At 40.1% G+C, this 20457-nt stretch overlaps 1 protein-coding gene across 3 annotated transcripts in view; it reads left to right on the forward strand.

Annotated features, from left to right (window-relative positions):
- KDM5A (lysine demethylase 5A) overlaps positions 1-20457 on the forward strand; it is an 82048-nt gene that overhangs the window by 50043 nt on the left and 11548 nt on the right. The window contains exons 20-28 of one of the 3 annotated variants that reach the window (XM_027093351.1): positions 2296-2434; positions 5064-5243; positions 6783-6944; positions 8087-8269; positions 8614-9165; positions 9552-9695; positions 16119-16278; positions 17144-17364; positions 19242-19649. In XM_027093351.1, coding sequence (XP_026949152.1) covers positions 2296-2434; positions 5064-5243; positions 6783-6944; positions 8087-8269; positions 8614-9165; positions 9552-9695; positions 16119-16278; positions 17144-17364; positions 19242-19649 — 2149 coding nt within the window. The remainder of the gene's footprint in view (positions 1-2295; positions 2435-5063; positions 5244-6782; positions 6945-8086; positions 8270-8613; positions 9166-9551; positions 9696-16118; positions 16279-17143; positions 17365-19241; positions 19650-20457) is intronic. The other 2 variants (XM_027093352.1, XM_027093353.1) reach the window with 2 other exon arrangements.

A 20457-nucleotide genomic window follows, 5' to 3' on the forward strand; every position in this document is an offset into this window, starting at 1 on the left:
GCCATAGGGAAAAGACACAAGGTCCCTGCTCTAAAATAGAGCCGACATAGTGGGGAGAGACAGGTGAATAAGTGAATGAGTGTGTGAATTTCAGATAGTGTCGTGAAGGGAATAAAGTTGGTAAAGAGAGGACTGATGGGGTTGGTGGGGATAGTGGGAAGGTGAATCCTCCCTTTTCTAGCTCCTGTTGAGTTGTCTTTCTGAAACGCATACTTCGTATTCTTCATCTCTTAGCATTGGTTCACTGTCACCATTCGTTTCTGGCTATCTGCCTCCTTTGTCTTTGACCATCTCTCTGTGCCTCTTTCAGAATGACTTTCCTCAAGATTCTGGCCTAGACCACTTCTCGCTCTTTACACCTCCTTGGAAATTTCATCTTAATTTCTTGTCTCCATTTACCACCTTTATACTGATTAATGTCAAATTCTCATCTGTAACATAGATTTTTTTTTATAGATACCGTCTGCCTGTTAGATAATTCCATAGGATGTCCCATCGGTACCTCAAATTCCCCATATTCAAAATTACCCTTGTTAACTCCTTCCCATGCTCTTTCCCTTTGTTCCTGTTTTCTTTGACTTATACCCTCTTTCACTCATTTGAACAAGCCAGAACTTTGGAAATTAACTTTGACCCCACCCTTCTGTTTCTTTGCCGTCAGACTTAGTTAGCTACCAAGTCATGCTGATGATATTTCCTCAGTGTTTTTCACTTTCATTCTTTTTCTCTGGACTGTTGTTACGGATGGCTTGGATCACAGCACCAGGTCCTGTCTATGACCTCACCCCTCAGTAAGCCATTGTCCGCACTGAAACTAGTATTTTCCTAAAATACAGCTGTGACTGTTTGACTCCCTTGCTTAAAGCCCTTCACTGTTTCCCATTCCCCTTGGGATGAAGTTCACATTTCCTTAACCTGACTTATAAGGCCATCTGTAATCTAGCCCTTTGCTTAAATATCTACCCTCACTCCTTGCCATCCTCCCTCTTGCATTCTGTGTTCTAAACATAGTGATTCCTCCGCCCGGTTCTTCAGACCTGCCGTGTTCTGTCTTGTCTCTGAACCTTTGCACATGTTTATTTTATTCCCCTGTGGAACACTCTTGCCCTCTGCCCACCCCCTATGGCGCACCTCCACCACCCCTACCCAGTGTCTGGTCCCAGGTTTCCTGACTAGTTCCTATTCAGAAAGGGTAAGCGAACTTAGAGGTCACTTCTGGGAATTCTTCCTTCACTGCCAAGTCAGTTAAGTTCCCGTACTGTATATTCTGATAGCATCTTTACTTTCCTTTAGGATTGCACTTACAGCGTATTGTAACTTTTTATTAATAATCACCTCCCCCCAGATGAAAGAGTTTCTGAGGCAAGGACTCTGTCAGTCTGTGCATTCATCATCTCTAGGACCTAGCACAATGCCCAGCACATAGCAGGATTCATGGATGGTCAAACTGTTCCCACGCTCAGTAGCTTCCTGTTGCTCGCATAGGAAAATTCATGTCTCTCAAGACCTCTCAATCTGCGTCTTTCTTTCCTGCCAAGTTCCCCTGCTTCTTGCTTTTACTCCTGCCCCACCTCCCATTCTCACCATTCCCCATCTTAAACTTATTTTTAACTTATTTTTAAATTTTTCTCTATGTCTTTGTTCATTATATTCCTGTTGTTTTTCCTTTAACCCTTCACTTGACCAAATTGTACTTCTTCTTTAAGGCCTAATTCAAAACCCTTCTCAACTCCCCCAGGCAGAATTACTGCTTCCGGTGGTAGTGAACCTATAGTAATTTGTTCCTAGTTCCAGTACAAGTATCATTCTTGATGAGTTGAGGATAAGGTCTATGTTTTATTCATCTTTGTGTAACAAGGTGTTAATGAAAGTAGCTGAATTAAATATACTTGGTCAACGTTAATGGATTTCTAGACTACTGCTTTCTACATAGCTGTTTAATATGCATCTCTGACAATTTCAGATATTGTGAAGAACTAAAGTAGAAGTAATTTAGTGTAGTGAAAAAAAGAGCATGGGATCTGAGATTCATTCTGAGTCAGTGTTTCATGTGTGCCATTTACTACTTTAAATGACTTCGGGGAAAATAATTGGTCTACTTTGACTTAAACTTTTCTTGTCTGTAAAATAGAAATAGAGGTAATACCTGTTTTGCCTCCCTTATAGGATTATGGTAAGAATTAAGTGAAGTCATGTGTATGAAAGTTCATTACACATTCTAAAATGTTATTTAAGTGTTGGTAGTAGTATTTTGACTTTTCCTCATGCATCCACCCTATTTTTGTGTTTTTTAAGACCACGGCACAGTGTGGCAAGTTTAGAAAGCATCGTGAATGAAGCTAAGAATATTCCAGCCTTTCTACCCAATGTGTTGTCCCTGAAAGAAGCCTTACAAAAGGCTCGAGAATGGACAACTAAAGTGGAAGCTATTCAGGTAAAGAGCCTTTTGAATTGTCCTACCATTCAGGTAATGCTGTCTCATAGATGAATCCTTTAAGCCTTTAATTCTTTAGAATAGAATAACTGGACTAAAATAATTATGTACTTAAAATTCACTTGTTTTTCCATCTGATTTTTATTTCAAAATATATATTACCTGTTTAAACTTTACTTGTTTCTGTTGACTCCCTGCTATGAAAGATGACAGAATTAGCCATTTAGTTAGTGCTTAGCAGTAGGAGTGTATTTCCTGCTGTGTTCTTTGACTTTTTTGCCATGTACACCAATTACTTTTTTCTTTAATTGTAGTATAGTTAATTTACAGCGTTGTGCTAGTGTCAAGTGTACAGCAAAGTGATTCAGTTATACATATATTTGTATTCTTTCTCAGATTCTTTTCCATTTTAGGTTAGTACAAGATATTGAGTATAGTTGTCTGTGCTATAGAGTAGGTCCTTGTTGTTTACTTATTTTATATATAGTAGTGTGTATATGTTAATTCCAAACTCCTAATTTATTCCCCCCACTCCGCCCTGCTGTCCCCCAACTACTTTTAAAATAAGTGGCAGAAAAAGAAACTGAAATCAACATTTACTGAACCCCACAATACTCTTGGTACTCTTCTGGTTGTTTGGGAGCAGAAACGTAAGGGAAGGGTGTAAAGATAGAAGCCTGGACCTCAACATTGCGTATTCTAGTTGGCGAGACATATACATCTGTAGTTCAAGACAATGAGCTAAGCGTTAGATAGAGATGAAAGTGTGCTTGAATACATAATTTTTCTTCTGAATTACAAAACCGTTAAGCAGCATTTACCGTATTGAGTATGTAAATACTGTTTATCGTAGAACTACACTGAAAGAAAAAGGAAGCCACCTCTCCCCCTAAGCTGGTGCCCTTAGAAAGAGTATTCGAAGTGTCAAGTTCTAATGACTTCTCTGTTACTTTCTTTTCAGTCGACTTTTTCTGAGACCTGCTTAACTGCTACTCTTTCTGTTCTGTTTTCTAAAATTATCTATTTTCATCAGGACAGCTCCTCTGTTTGTTTCATCTTCGACCTATTTCAGGCAGTTGGTTGTTCGCAGATGACTGAGAATCCTTAGTTGGCTGCTTCTGATTGAAGGACCGAGCCTGCAGGTAGAGGTAGCTGTCATGGTTTTCCTGTGTGATTATAGAGGACTGTTCCTCACCAAACGCTTCCCTTCAGTGGGAGGACTGGCTTGTCAGCTCTAAGAGAGTGGACAGCTTCTGCTGCCCTTTAGGGTACGTCGCCTGGGAGAGGCTGTCTATGTCTGGGCTTAGCCAGAAGGTATTCTATAGTCAGATGGCTGTAGTTGGGCACGAAAGGGAGTAGTAGTAAATATATTTCTTGAGCCTGTCTGTATCTGAGCTTTCTTTTCTCTTTCAATTATTCTCTTCTTTGTCTATTCTTATCCTAGTACCATAGTGATTTAATGATACCATTATAATATCTCTTATGGCTAGAACCTTCTCATTCTTTTTAAAAATTGGACTTAAGTTTCTTGTCTTTCTGTTTCATTGTAACTTCTAAAATGGATATATAGGCAAATATGTCAGGTAATACGTGGGAAGTAACTATTGGAATGTCAGTTTAGCACGAAACACTATGCCTTTCCTTCATAGCTTCTGAGTAGTGATGAATGTTATGGGGATATACACAGTTTCTTATAGGAAAGGTTATGTGTTCTGTCTGCTGGGGGATTGATGCACTCTGAGGTGTCGCGCTGAATTATTGTCTACAGGCTGCCAACCTACTACTTCTGATATTCTTGCCGAGTCCCTGGAATGGATTACTCGTTAACTCTCACTTCCTGTAATGATTCAGTTATTTAGTAAATTTAAAGCCATATAAATTCGAAAAACAATAATTACTTCATTATGTGGAAATATTGAAACATTGTGACTTAGAAGGAAAATATCCATTCTTGTTTGTGTTTGTAGGATGTAAAATGGAGGTGGTTACCAGAACTAAAATACTGCTCTGTAGTAGTTGGAAAAATTGTGAAAGACTTTGAAACAGGCAGAAGAGATTACTTATGTCCTGTCTGTAGAACGGTGGATGTCGTTTAGCGAACCATCCAGGATGATTTGATTCTAGGAGTGTATGCCTTAGACTTTCTTTGACCAAGCTATTTTACAACTCTCTCAGTTCTTTAAAAATGATAGTAATGTGAATGAATTAGTCTGTAGAAAAGTAATTAAATTTGTAAGGAACAAATGATTTTCCACACTGTAGAAAAGATGATTCCATTGATGGGTATGATATTAAATACCTGTTTCCATCTACTAGCAAATTCCTTTCCTCATTCCTAATTGCATTTATATACGTTTGTTTTTAGATTGTCCTTTGAACTAGTTTTTACATCTCACTGGGTCCCTTGTTATTAATAAAACAAAAATCTTTGACAGTGTGAATTTACGCAAACTTTTTTTAAAGGACGTTGGAAGGCTCTGTTAATTCAAGAGATATTGATACAGTTAGGTTCAAAGAATAATATTTAATGAAAAAGTTAACGCTAAAGTCTTTGTGAGGTCTACCAACAATATATTGCCAGACTTTCTAAGAGATTGCAAATTGTGTAAGGATGCCCTTTGTTCTCCAGAGTGGCAGCAATTATGCTTACTTGGAGCAGCTGGAAAGCTTATCTGCCAAAGGCCGCCCTCTCCCTGTGCGTCTTGATGCGTTGCCCCAGGTGGAGTCACAAGTGGCGGCAGCACGGGCCTGGAGAGAACGGACTGGGAGGACCTTTCTTAAGAAGAATTCCAGCCACACGTTGCTCCAGGTGAGGGGCGGTTTACTTTATGTGTGTGCACTTCAGCACCCTCATCAGAAGTTGCTGATGTAATACCTGAGGTGAGGGTTGTTTTCAGTTTATCAGGTCATGGTTACACAGGTGATTCCGTTTTGGGTAATATCAGATGTTGACCAGTAATCTGGAGCCTTGGGCAGACTTGTTTCCAGTTCATCTAATACTATGTCTAGAAAAAGAAGTCAGCCTGATCTTATCTCTGCTGTTATAATGGACTCTGTCACTGAAAGATCTTATTTCTCAGAGGCACAAATTTAAAAAAAATCTTTTTTAATTGAAGTATAGTTGATTAACAGTGTTGTGTTAGTTTCTGGTGTATAGCAAAGTGATTCAGTTATACATACATATTCTAAATTGATTGATTGATTGATTGATTGATGGCTGCATTGGGTCTTCGTTGCTGTGCGTGGGCTTTTCTCTAGTTGTGGCGAGCGGGGGCTACTCTTCACTGTGGTGCCCTGGCTTCTCATTGTGGTGGCTTCTCTTGTTGCGGAGCACAGGCTCTAGGCACGCAGGCTTCAGTAGTTGTGGCTCACAGGCTCAGTAGTTGTGGCTAGAGCGCAGACTCAGTAGTTGTGGTGCATGAGCTTAGCTGCTCTGCAGCATGTGGGATCTTCCCGGACCAGGAATCAAACCTGTGTCCCCTGCATTGGCAGGCAGATTCTTAACCAGTGTGCCACCAGGGAAGTCCCACAAGTATATATTCTTTTTCAGATTCTTTTCCATTATAGGTTATTACAAGATGCTGAATATAGTTCCCTGTGCTGTACAGTAGGACCTTGTTGTTTATCTATTTTATATATAGGTAGTATGTATCTGTTAATCCCAAGCTCCTAATTTATCCTTCCCCCCATCTTTTCCCTTTGGTAACCATAGGTTTGTTTTCTATGTTTGTGACTCTGTGTCTGTCTTGTAAATAAGTTCATTTGTATCATGTTTTTTAGATTCCACATAGAAGTGATATCATAATATTTGTCTTTCTCTGTTTTTCTTCACTTAGTATGATAATCTCTAGGTCCATCTGTGTTGCAGCAAATGGCATTATTTCATTCTTTTTTATGGCTGAGTAATATTCCATTGTATATATGTACCACATCTTCTTCACCCATTCCTGTTGATGGACACTTAGGTTGCTTCCATGTCTTGGCTATTGTGAATAGTGAGAAGCACAAATTTCAATACTCATTACCCTTTTCCTATTGAACAGTTGAACATAGTAGTTAAGAGCATAGACTTTGGAGTACGATATTTTCATGTTTGAGGACTGGCTTCCTAGTGCTAACCCTGTGTCTGTGGGCAAGTTGTTGCCTTTCTGGTTTCCCTCGTTTGTACAGTGCCGATAATACCACCTACATCAGAGGCTTGTTGGCAGTTTTGAATTAGATAATGCATATGAGGTTCATAAGAACGTGTCTAAGACGTGTGAGTGGTCAGTAAATGGTTCATTTTATTTTCAGTTTTGAGATTTTTTTTTTTTAAACCAGAGCTCCATATTTGGTTTTATTTTTGTAGGTGCTTAGTCCCCGAACTGACATTGGTATTTATGGGAGTGGAAAAAATAGAAGGAAAAAAGTAAAAGAACTAATAGAAAAAGAAAAAGAAAAGGATCTGGACCTTGAACCTCTGAGTGATCTGGAGGAGGGATTGGAGGAAACCAGAGATACAGCCACAGTGGTAAGAAATTATGTAGTGCATCTTGAATTTGCTTGGTGAATACAGAATTCTGTGAAGGTATTAGCAGAATCACTGTTTTTTATGTTCTTAACTATTTTTGTTTTTGTGTACTTTATCTTTGGCTTTATGGTTATACATATTTCACATCTTTTTTAATATTTGGAATCAAAGAATATAAAAAGTTTACTCTTCTCTCTCCCTAACATTGTCTTTTCCATCTCTCTTCTTTATTGTTATTTTAGTAGTCATCTAATATTCCATCAAATTATCCATAACTTGCTGAACACTTTTCTAATATTGACCATTTTTGTTGTTACTAGGAGTTCGCTGTTATGGATAATAGCAAAGTGAACTGCTTTGTATAGCCTTGTCCTTTCTTCACATCATTTTCCTGCACTTGACTCTTAGGAATGGGATTTACTGGGCTAGAATTTCAGAGCATTTGGTGCTTAGTGCTGTTGTGCTTTTCAAAGGACTTCTACCAGCTGACTGACAGCAGCTGCAATTTGCAGTGTCTACCTCTTTTAGCAGCATTCAGTAGTATAGTGAGTGTGCAATAAGATGTTTGTAGCTAATTAAAATTATGGGTTTTATTGGAGAGTAGGAGGAATATGTTACAATTACAAGGAGACTGGGGAAGTAGAAAATAAAATGAGTTTGGGCAATATGTAGTAGTAGTGAATCGCATATACTAAGTGAGTTCATATGGCTCTTTCTGCCTAAATGATCCTGTTTTGAGGCCGGTGGAAATAATTTCTTGTTAGAGAACCTGCCCAATAAGTTAGTCTCGCCAGAAAAATAGCACTGTAAGTTATTTCAGAACTGCTTCAAAGCTACCGGAGTTTAAAAAGAAAATGCCCTGACAATATTCATAATAATTAAATTTTGTTTTTATATACTTCTTTGAAATGAGTTACATAAAACCTTGTTATAATTAGTCATCGGGCTTTGTTCTTCTTCTTCTACATAAGTTGGAAAGTCCTAGAAAGAAATAAAAATTGGTTTGTATCAAACTTTCCCCCAGTTTGATGAATTACATGAATTACAAGGGGGTGAGGAGTCAGTATTGATTGAATGTTTATCTTGTGCCAGGCACCAAGTTAGGCACTGCCATACGTTATCTTATTTAATCCTTAAAACAGCAAAAAGAGGTTAGTAGTGTTCTCATTTTTCGGAAGACTGAGATTCAGAAAACTTGTAACCCGGATCAGGAGTCTGTTAAGTGCAAGAGCCAGGCCTCATACCAAGGCTGCTTGATTTCAAGGCATACCATCTTTCTACTGCACCCTATAGAAGAATTAAAAAGTACTCTACTGATGCGAATTGTGAGTACTTGTGAATGTTGCAGATGAGGAATGTTTGCACAGAAACTGTCATGCTGCCCCAAATTTTAAGAAATTACTGATTTTTTTTTTTTTTTAAAAGGACAGTGCTTTGGACTTCCCTGGCAGTCCAGTGGTTAAGACTCTGTGTATCCAGTGCAGGGGGGCGGGTTCGATCCCTGGTCAGGGAACTAAGATCCCACATGCTGTGCGGTGTGGCCAAAAAAAAAGACAGTGCTCTGTCACCGTGAGGCTACAACATGGAGGTGATCCCTTAGCCTTGAAGATTTGGTACTTTTGGGGTATTTTGCAGTGACTCCCTTCACTTAAATGTTTTTTGTACACAGGTGGCAGTTTTCAAAGAACGGGAGCAAAAAGAGATTGAAGCCATGCATTCCCTCAGAGCAGCCAACCTAGCCAAGATGTCAGTGGTAGACCGCATAGAAGAAGTAAAATTTTGCATTTGCCGCAAGACAGCGAGTGGGTTTATGCTCCAGTGTGAGCTCTGCAAAGACTGGTTTCATAACAGCTGTGTTCCTCTTCCTAAGTCAAGTTCCCAGAAGAAAGGGTCTAGCTGGCAGGCTAAAGAAGTAAAGTTCCTTTGCCCTCTCTGTATGCGGTCTCGAAGACCTAGGCTAGAGACCATTCTGTCCCTCCTGGTATCCCTTCAGAAGTTGCCTGTACGGCTGCCTGAAGGAGAGGCCCTTCAGTGTTTGACAGAACGTGCAATGAGTTGGCAGGACAGGGCCCGGCAAGCCCTGGCCACCGATGAGCTGTCCTCTGCCCTGGCCAAGCTCTCTGTGTTGAGCCAGCGGATGGTGGAGCAGGCAGCTCGGGAGAAAACTGAAAAGATCATCAGCGCAGAGCTCCAGAAAGCCGCTGCCAATCCAGACTTACAGGCAAGTTTAGAATTTTCTTTTTTTTCCTGTTTCATGGGGATAATATTTGTCAGTGTGTAAGTAGTAAATCAAATCTGTCTTACCAGTAGATTAGGAAAATAACAGTAAGTTGCTAGCAACTATATTACGCATAATTTCCTCTTTGCACGTACGCCCATAGGATTTTCTTTGGGTATATACGTAAGGTCGTTTCAGTGAAGTATTACCTGGAAATATCATTCAGGTGGACCTTAGCGTTACAATCAAATAATTTGATCTGTACTAACTGTTGAATTCTGTTAGCCAGTTTGCAGGTTTGTTAGGTTTTGGTGGTCTTAAGCATACATGAATTACGCATGTTTTTGTAGTGTGTCTCTCTGCTCATCTTGGGATTGCTTGTTGTTTAGGGACACTTGCCTAGTTTCCAGCAGTCTGCTTTTAACCGGGTGGTGAGCAGTGTATCTTCTTCCCCTCGGCAAACGGTGGACTATGATGATGAAGAGACGGATTCTGATGAAGACATTCGGGAGACATATGGCTGTGACACGAAGGTAAGTACAGGGCAGGCCGTGTGGGCACATACCTGATCACTGAGTTTGTTCAAAAAAACTGTTGAACACTGGTGTTTGAAGCCTGAAAGTGGAAGAGAAAGCTAGTCATCTCTCTATCCTAGGTGATGGTGATAGCATTTTTTCAGTGCTCCAAAAAATATATAGATTGATGAAACTTAATTTTTTTTTTAAAGGATGGAATTTTTTAAAATCTGTATTTATTTTCCTCACCCTGAGGCTTAGAGGGACTAGAAAAATTATACATTTAAGTTATTGAAAACTTTCGTGGCTGATTTCATTGTTTTTTCCTTTGGGTTGTTAAAGTCTCTGTAGTTTTAAGAATCCCATTCTAGCTTTGCTTTGAGTCTTTTTCTCTGATCTCCTATCTGAATGGTGCTAGACAGCAGGTCATATTCAGGGATGGGTTATACTTGGGCCCATGGTTCGAATTTGTGGAGTTACAGTCACAGTTAGAACAAAATATTTGCCCCAATATGATTGTTTTCATAATGACACCACACTGGGATGAAGGGAAGGTTTTGGCAAGGTTTTGTGTTGGATCCTTTTGGCCTTTTATTGTTGTTTTGTGTCATGCCCAAGACCTTTGCCTTTTGTCTAGTAATAACATCATGATCTAGGCAGACACTCTGCCAGCTTACAGTTAATCTCTTGATCTGTTTTGTATTATTCTTTGTTGAGCTAATGTTTAGCATCTATGCCAGTAACCGGGGAGTTCGTACTCTGATGTATGAAAAAACTAGGGTGCCTTCTCTTCCCAGTCTGTTCAGTGTCTTTTCCTTTGTCTTTTCAGCATATTAGATAAGCTCATTCTTAGAGCATGAATACCATCGGCATTAGAACTCCCAGGATATAAAGTTAAACCATCTATCATAGATGCTTGTAAATTACCCACTGGAAAATGTTTTTATCAAGATAAAAATGGATCAAGGGGATGTTTTAATGAGGGAATTTTTTAAAATTACATGAATTAAAGACGAGAAAAGTTGAAACTTGAATTAGCATTTAAAATAAGGTTCTAGGGCTTCCCTGGTGGCGCAGTGGTTGAGAGTCTGCCTGCCGATGCAGGGGACACGGGTTCGTGCCCCGGTCTGGGAAGATCCCACATGCCGCGGAGCGGCTGGGCCTGTGAGCCATGGCCGCTGAGCCTGCGCGTCCGGAGCCCATGCTCCGCAACGGGAGACACCACAACAGTGAGAGGCCCGCGTACCACAAAAAAAAAAAAAAAAAAGGTTCTAAGTGACTTCCCTGGTGGCGCAGTGGTTAAGAATCCACCTGCCAATGCAGGGGACACGGGTTTGAGCCCTGGTCTGGGAAGATCCCACATGCTGCAGAGCAACTAAGCCCGTGTGCCGGAACTACTGAGCCTGTGCTCTAGAGCCTGTGAGCCACAGCTACTGAGCCCACGTGCCACAATTACTGAAGCCTGTGCGCTCCAGGGCCCGTGCTCTGCAACAGAGAGAAGCCACTGCAATGAGAAGCCTGCGCACGGCAAGAAAGGGTAGCCCCCGCTCGCAGCAACTAGAGAAAGCCCGTGCACAGCAACGAAGACCCAGCGCAGCCGAAAATAAAATAAATTAATTAAAAGTATAATGATAAGGTTCCTAAGCACCTTGTTACCCTTGTGGTTAATGACCATCTTTATTTATAAAGTTGGTAGAATGACCAGGAGCAGCTGAAGGGGAATGCTGCCCACGCCACGTATAAGTTCGCCAGTACTAGAATTGCCTGTTTGCCGTGGCTTAGAGGCCCTCGGTACTTCGGTTATCTTCCTAGCACATTAGGTATCAACCAGCACTCTAGAATTGCTGACCAGGATGGATTTCGCTTGGAGGCAAAGACTGGTAACCTGTGAAAGCAAAACATGCCAGGTATTACATGGTCTCAGGGCTGGGGTCAGAGCAGTGGTGGATGCGGTTGTGTGGAGTAGTCCTCTGTTTGCAAAATATATACGGGGGTCTTAGCTTACAGTCTGAGGAGACGGTGTTTGCAGGGTAGAAAGATGAGATTGTGGATTTTATAATGTTAGCAGTGTATTTGACAGCTTAGGACAGTGGAAGAATGGTGGCAAGACATGGTAATTCAAGGTCAAATCTACCTTGACGGCGGTATCTTCGCACTAAAAAAATTACACTCTTGAGGATTTTCCTGTAGCGCAAGCACCGATCGTGTAATGAAAATCTTATTTGCCAGTTTATTTGCAGTTGGCTTGGTGATTTTTCCCTTTATATGATCTCCCCTGCTTGTGACCATGAAATCATCCTTAAAATAGTTCAAATTTAGTGTCTTTGCTAGGATGAAGAGCCCCTGCCGGTTTAGGAAGAAGAGTAGGTAATTATAAAGAAAAATAAAATCAGTCATTGATCCTAGTTATCGTAGCATTGAAATGTTTAAAACAGACAGTGTGTGCTTTGCATTGTTTGATGACTTCATTTTGCATGTGATACCCTGTGATCACTAAAATAATCAGAGCAAGCAATTCAAAAAACTCGTTAGTTAGGAAAATCTATATGAAACAAAATCTGTCACAGATGTCTTGTGATTGTGTCTGGGATAACCTTTCAGATATTCATATGATTATTTCCTTTTAAGGCATAGTGTTTACCTTTACTGGAACTGTCTGTCCATATTACAGTTTATATTTTTCAAATGCATACGTGTACAATTACACACCAGAAAGGAGGGTATAAAATAGTAGTAGGTATTATCTCCCAGGAAGTTCTTTTTTTTATCCTGGTAATTTCTTAATTTACAGAAAGGCAAGTTAAGCAGTTGGATTCTTTCATTTTTTTTTCTTCTCTATGCTTGTTAACACTTGGGTGGCTTGAGCTTTGGTGGAAATATTACTTTGAAAGATGTGAACGTGCATTTGCGTATCCAGTCACCTAAGTTTGTTCACGTGTCTGGCGTACATTGTCACGTGTGTGACAGCTAAGTCCGCGCATGGGCTTAGTTGCTCCGCGGCATGTGGGATCTACAAGTGGTTGTGCTTTTGTGTACTTTACTCTATAGTACTGTATAGAGTAAAGTAGTACAGTGTCTTTATTTCAAGCCCAGCATGTCCAGAAGCAAGTGTAGAAGCTGGTACTACTGTACTTCTCAAGGTACTGTATTTTAAAAAGGTACTGTAAGATTAAAAATGTTTTTGTGTGTGTGTGTGTTTGTTTTTTATGTATCTGTGTGAAAAGTATTATAAACCTATTACAGTACAGTACTGTATAGCCGATTGTGTTAGTTGGGTACCTAGGCTAACTTTGTTGGACTTAGGAAGGTGCTCTCGGAACAGAGCTCATTCGTATGTAGGGGACTTACTGTAGAGTAGATTTTGTCTGAGACTTTAGTCCTGCTAATATCAGATAAGGTGGAGTGACAGATCTGTGTGTGAAACACATTTCTCACTGAGAAGCCATTCCTCCTTTCTTGCATATTTGCCATTAGTGCAACTGAACCGTAATTTTCCTTCTTAAGAAGAGTAATTTGTTTAAGCTTGCTGTTATCAGTTGTTTTACCTTCAGCCTATCTGTGTCTTTATATTTAAAATGTGTCTTTTGTAGACAGCACATGTGGTAGGGTTCTTTTTGGTGTGTCATTCTGCATATATATGCGTTTGTAGAATATACAGTTAAATCTTGGTTTTTAGGCAGTATTACAATCTCTGTCATTTAATTGGGAGTGTTCATTTACATTTAATGTAATTGTTGACATGGTTGGATTTAAGTTGACCATCTTTATTTTTCATTTTTTTCTGTTTTTGTTCCTCTGTTGCTTTTTCCTGCCTTCTTTTGGGTTAATTGACAATTTTTTTAAGGTTTCATTTTATTTCCTTTATTGGCTTCTTACCTATACCCCTTTTTATTTTTTATTTTTTTCAGTGATTGCTCTGGGGCTAACAATGCCTCTTTAACTTACCAAAGTCAGTGAGTACTTCTTCATATTTCATACTTCACCCTGGGGAAGTAATTTTTTTTTAAATTTATCTTTACCTGTCTTTACTTTCCATCATTATTTTCTATGTATCTATCTATCTATTTATTTATGGCTGCCTTGGGTCTTCGTTGCTGCACGCGGACTTTATCTAGTTGCAGCGAGCGGGGGCTACTCTTCGTTGCAATGCATGGGCTTCTCATTGTGGTGGCTTCTCTTCGTTGCGGAGCACGGGCTCTAGGTGCACGGGCTTCAGTAGTTGTGGTGCGGGCTCTAGAGTGCAGGCTGAGTACTTGTGGCGCACGGGCTTAGTTGCTCCATGGCATGCGGGATCTTCCTGGACCAGGGCTCAAACCTGTGTCCCCTGCATTGGCAGACGGATTCTTAACCACTGCACCACCAGGGAAATCCTCAATCATTATTTTCTGATCACTTTCCTTCCTAGTTTGGAAGCTTAACAGAAAGTTTCCTGCATGAGTTACAATGAAATGAGTAGAGTCAAGGTTAGAAAAAAAAATTGCAGTCAGTGAGATGACACATCTGGGGACTGCAGTAGGCGAGTACTAAAGTACTCTCCTATCTGTTGCCTTTTAAGACTTAAATTCTTCAATAGGAAATAAGACTTACACGAACTGTGCTGTTCCTGAATTTTCAGTGAGTGACACTGTCTTCCAGAATCTTCTTATGAAACCTTTTAAGTATCTTGTTTAATTAAGGATAGGCTCATGATAACAATAGACCTTCCTCTCATGCACCCTACAAAGAAAATCAGGTGTTGCATTAGTCATTGAGCTGTTGTCTCTCGTCTCCTAAGCTACTCATTTATACTCTGCTTGGTGATGCTAGGTCTGGGACTCTACACCAGGGCTTGGTAAACTTTTTCTGTAAAGTAATATATGTATATATTAGCATACATTATATGTAGTGATATTCTCTAGGTATATTATGTAAAGTAAATATTTGGGGTTTTGCAAGCCATATTTGGTCTCTGTTACACCTTTTCCTCCTTCCTCTTTTTTTTTTTTTAAATAACAACTCTTTAAAAATGTAAAAACTATTCTTAGCTCACGCTCCAAACGAAAAAATAGGCAGCCAGCTGGGGTTGGCCCGCAGACTGTGGTTTGCCAACCCCTGCTCTACACATTTATCCTTTGCCTGCTGCCCTCCCCCTCCCCCCGCCAGCACAGGGCATTAGAGAAAATTAAAAGGCCTGTGCAGGGAGAAGGGAGTTGATCCTTCCCCTGTTTTATTCTCCATTCCTGTCATCATTGAACTACAATTGTTTTTCGTTTTGGGGGGGCTTTTGTTTGATTTTTGTTTTTGTTTTTTTACCCTGGCAGTGGCAACTGGTTCCAATTTCTAGTTGATGTTTTTTTCACACTCCAGAAGCCAGCCACATTGTATTCTGTTAGGGATAGCAGAACCAGCACTTCCTCCTCAGAGGTCTGGGTCCCAACTCTGCAGGCCCCTTCTCTGAGCTTCTTGGTTCTCATAACCCCACTTCTTTTCTCTGTTACCTCAACCCTTAGGGATGGCAACTCTTTTCTTGCAGTTGTCTTAGTGTTACTTTGGTGTTTCTGTTTTGCCTTTTCAAGACTTTAATGTACATTTAACGAGTTCACTTTATTAAATTCTCCTTGTTGAACTTTTTGTGATTTCTGTCTCCCTGATTGCACTGTGACCGTTGAAGCTGTACTTGTGGGTTATTCTCCCCTAACTACAGGGGAGGATCGTCTGAGCCCTAATTAGACTTGTCACAGTTGTATAGCTCGAATACTGTCAGGCTGTTTATTATATTAAGAGCAGTTGGTAAGCATCTAGGTTCGAAAACCTTTAGAGAGGATTAAATAATTTGTGTCCTTAAGTTGTCACATCTAAACCTTTATTCCCCTCCTAAGTCCATTTTATTTTTCTTAAAGGGTCAAAGTTCCTTAACTTGTGACTACAGGAGTTTTTATGAGTTTTAGACTGTAGAAAGTTGATTACGTAATCGTAATTTTCTTGTAGGTTTATTATCTCTGAGGATTACTTTTTTTTTTTTTTTTTTGCGGGCCTCTCACTGCTGTGGCCTCTCCCGCTGAGGAGCACAGGCTCCGGACTCGCAGGCCCAGCGGCCATGGCTCACGGGCCCAGCCGCTCCGCGGCATGTGGGATCTTCCCAGACCGGGGCACAAACCCATGTCCCCTGCATCGGCAGGCGGACTCCCAACCACTGTGCCACCAGGGAAGCCCTGAGGATACTTTTGAGCTTTACTCTTTCCCTTTTGGCTTGAAACTCTGGTGATTTCTGTTTTTTTCCCCAATGGACATTTTCTGTCTTACTAAATACCATATATTTAATTTTAAGATCTTTTATTTATTTGTTTTTTTAATATATATACTGTGTTATATTAGAAACTTTAACCTGAAAGCCTGTATTTAGATTCTTGTCACGGGATAAGTTGTTTCCAATTCTCCATACCTGCTTCGTTTCTTCTACAGGACACAGCCAGTGTGAAATCCTCCAGCAGTCTGGAGCCCAGCCTATTTTGTGATGAAGAGATTCCCATCAAGTCCGAGGAGGTGGTCACGCACATGTGGACGGCACCCTCCTTCTGTGCTGAGCATGCTTATTCGTCTGCTTCTAAGAGCTGTTCTCAAGGTATTACGGCCCTTGGTAGCGGCATGGAGAAGAGAAGCCTGAAACCATACTGAATCTCTCTTTCAGTACAAACCCTGGCAGTGAAATGCGATAGAACCTGAAAAAATGCAACTTTGGAAAAGCCAGTCTCTGTTAGCATTTTTCTGTCATTAGGTCATAACCTGAACATTTCCATAGCATTATTGAATCCCAATTAGAAGGACTTTAGAGGCCCTTTGGTCCCATTCTAGTCCCATTTTATTTTGATCAAATCCCCGATAGGTAGTTATTTATCCTCTATTTGTTTGTTACCGGTTGTTGAGGAACTTGCTGCTTTTTAAGAATATTCATTCTGGTTTTGGAAAGCTTTGTTAGTTTTTCATCCCTTGGTAAGTAATTTCTCTGTTATGTTCACTTTCTTTGTCCCTAGTGAAAGTGAGTCCGACTGCTTTAGGTCACACCTCTGGAAAAGGGAGAGTATTTCTCTCTTCGCAGTGAAATTCAGGATTTTATGGAGCAGCGTATAGCATTCATATGGGGCAGTTATATGCTTAGTTGTTTGGTATTCTCTGAAATGGAGAGAGCGCGGGGTAGGAGATTCTCTCCCATTCCCCTTCCCCTCCAGTCACAAGGTAAAGAATCAATAAGGAACCTGTTGTTTTTTTTTTTTTACTCTAAACCAGTTTTTTAGAGTGGTCATTAGAATTCTAGGTCTTTCTGTTCTGTATTTTTAAAAATTTTATTTTCACTTTCATACTGATGCAGTGAACCCAAACTTCTAAATTAAATGTTGGAGGAGGAGGGACCATTCTTCTAAATATTTACTTTCAAAACATTACATTTTTTCAATCGTTTTCATTATTTTGTCTTATATTTTGGGGGCAAGGTTCTAGCACCACAAGGAAACAACCTCGGAAGAGCCCTCTGGTGCCCCGTAGTTTGGAGCCTCCGGTGCTAGAGTTATCGCCTGGAGCTAAAGCCCAGCTGGAAGAACTTATGATGATTGGAGATCTCCTGGAGGTGTCTCTGGATGAGACTCAACACATATGGCGGATTTTGCAGGCCACACACCCACCCTCTGAAGACAGATTCCTGCACATCATGGAGGTATGGATCTGAAGCTTACTTACAGTGGTTTTAAAACCACTTAGAACGTCCAGGTTCCTTGGAGGTACCACAGATTGCCACAAGGGGTGGCTGGGTGGGTAGGACTCTGATTGTCCTACTTTCTCATTACGCCAAAGTAGTTCTGCTTTGTGGTTTTCTTTATTGAGATTTTATGTAATATTCAGTTTTTAAAAAGGCCATTTCTGCCGAAAAGAAAGGGTGGTACTGTAATTCACAAGTTGAGAACAACTTCCTTAGCCCAGACTCACACTGGTGAAAGGCCCAAAAGTTAGGCAGGGGGCAATATAGTGGTTGAAAACAGGAAGCAAGGGAATGGTTAAATAGAAGTGGATTGGGTGGGAGGGGGAGTCCACATACATTTATACAATTTACACACTTGTGTACAATTATAAATCACACAGTTTCTTATTTATACAGTTTATACGTGTTGTTCTATCCATGATCTCATTCGTCCTCACCATAGTCCTGAGGGGGAGGGAGAAAGGATAGACATGGCGAGTATTTAGCTCATTCTGCCTGTGAAGAAAGTAAGGGTCAGAGACGTAGAAACATGCCTGAGGTCACACGTGGAGTAAAAACAGAGACCTGGGTTCTCTCTCTGGCATTAGACTCCAGTATCCTTTTCATTATTCTTTTCCATGACTGTTTCCATGAGGCGGAAGGTACACTGTCAGCAGCAGTTGACACGGATACGCCTGGGGCACTGTGGTTTGTCTTTGGTTTGGAAGTCAGATTGAGGGTGCCTGACTTAGATAGTACTTTCCAGTCGCAGAGCATTTTCTTCACATCTGTTATCTCATCTGATCTTTATTTCACATATAAGGAAACACAAAGTGTTGAGAAGTTAAATATCTTATTCAAGATGTGATAGACTTAAGACAGTTGTAACCCAGTGTTCTTTACGAATCTACAGATTCTGAGGTTCCTGTCAAAGATATTCCAGTATCACATCTGTGGGAAAATAAATTCTCAAGTGTTATTTCTTAAGTAATTATCAAGCTTATGTTTTTCAGTATTTCTTTTTCTACCTTACCCCTTGTTCTTTCTGTTACTGGACACACTTTTACTATTAAGATCTTTAATGTTTACTACCTTGGCACATAAATAGCAACAATATTAGACAGTTGAGGGAAAAAAAGGCAAGTGTTTTTGCTTCGTGACAGCAACTGTTTTCTTGTGAAAGTCACTACATACCCTTTGTAATGAGATCATGGATAAAATTTTGTGTTTTGCTGACAGTTTTGATAACTTCGTAACCACCAAGGATTTATTGAGTTAATAAAGAACTTTAGTACTGGTAAATGGAGACCCAAAGAGTTATTACATAATTAGTTAGTATACATTTAGCTTTCTGTGTATGTTTTCATCTCAGTTACGTAGAGGTGCTACAGACTATACTAATATATGCAGACACTTTTTTTTGCCTTTTTTTTCCCTCTGATAAGCTAAAAATAAGTCAGATATTTTATTTAGGGCTTGTCATTATTTTCTACTGTTATCTTCTTTGAATATTATATTTGCCTTCTTAAAATATCTTCAGAATATTTATTGTGGTATAATGTACACAACATAAAATTTATCATTTCAACTGTTTTTAAGTATACAATTCAGTTGTTTTAATTACATTTATAATATTATACAACTATTACCACTATCCATTTCCAGAACTTTAAAATTATTCCTAACAGAAACTCTGTACCATTAAATAATCCCATTTCCCTCCCCCCCAGCCCCAGTAACTCATATTCTATTTCCTGTCTCTATGAAATTGCCTATTCCTGATACCTCATGTAAGAGGATAAAACAGTTTTTAAATGTCTTGCTTTAAAATTGTTTCTAATTTTATACTTATGAAGGATGACAGCATGGAAGAGAAACCATTAAAAATAAAAGGAAAGGACTCTTCAGAGAAGAAACGGAAACGGAAGCTAGAAAAAGAACAGCTTTTTGGCGAAGGAAAACAGAAGTCCAAGGAGCTAAAGAAAATGGATAAACCTAAAAAGAAGAAATTAAAATTAAGTGCGGAAAAATCAAAAGAGCTGAACAAACTGGCCAAGAAACTAGCAAAAGAAGAAGAGAGGAAGAAAAAGAAGGAGAAGGCTGCTGCAGCCAAAGTTGAACTTGTGAAGGAGAGCTCAGAGAAGAAGAGAGAGAAGAAGGTGCTGGACATCCCCTCCAAATATGACTGGTCAGGAGCAGAGGAGTCTGACGACGAGAACGCTGTGTGTGCCGCGCAGAACTGCCAGAGGCCCTGCAAGGACAAGGTGAGTCTAGCTGTACCCGCCAAGTATGCGCGGGGACGTGGAGCAGCGGCCGGGCACACCTGGGTTTGAGGTAATGATGGTCTGTTTGGCCTTGTGACGTCACATGTTTAATTCAGTTTCTAGAAACATTTTCAGTTATGAGGCTTTTAGTAGAAGAAATGTTGTGTTTTAGAAATCGTATATGTGGTGATCGTCCTGACCGAGCAGAGAGAAGCTGTGTGGTACCAGGAGCGGTGTGTCTCGTGCGTGGGCACAGCAGGGCTCAGAGCAGTTGTGTCCCTTCCCTGCAGGGTGCCTCGGGGGCCTAGACATCTTGTCAGTTAGCCACAGTGGCCCGAAAAGTCCTGGGCCGGTATCCTAAGAGCTGTGGCAAATTGCATTGAGATCAGTTCTGAAGACCTAAAACTAGGAGGTTAAATCTTCCCTTTTGGTCTGTGTCTTATCCACACCCAGCCCTATGTGTACTCTCCTAAATAGAATATGATTGTTTTCACATCTCTTGCAAAAAATAAAGACCTTTAAAGGTATTATTTTTGAAATGTCAGCCCTGAATTCTAAATATTAGCAAGGATATGATAGTCTTTCTTAAGGTAATAATTGATGTTATAAACTTCTGAGAAAGACGGATGGACTTCATGAAAAATCCTAGTTCATTAAATGGCTGAAGGTATCTATTATAGTGTTCCCATCAAGATTATTAGTAAATTCATGGTTTTAATTTTATTATCTCCATACACCACTTGATGTTTAGAATTTTAATAGCTCCTCAATTTGAATATATCAACAGAATAAACACAGCTGCATCACT

The sequence above is a fragment of the Aethalodelphis obliquidens genome, unplaced genomic scaffold (genome assembly GCF_003676395.1).
Source record: "Aethalodelphis obliquidens isolate GAN/ISIS:26980383/991018 unplaced genomic scaffold, ASM367639v1 scaffold83, whole genome shotgun sequence".
NCBI classification, from domain to species: domain Eukaryota; kingdom Metazoa; phylum Chordata; class Mammalia; order Artiodactyla; family Delphinidae; genus Aethalodelphis; species Aethalodelphis obliquidens.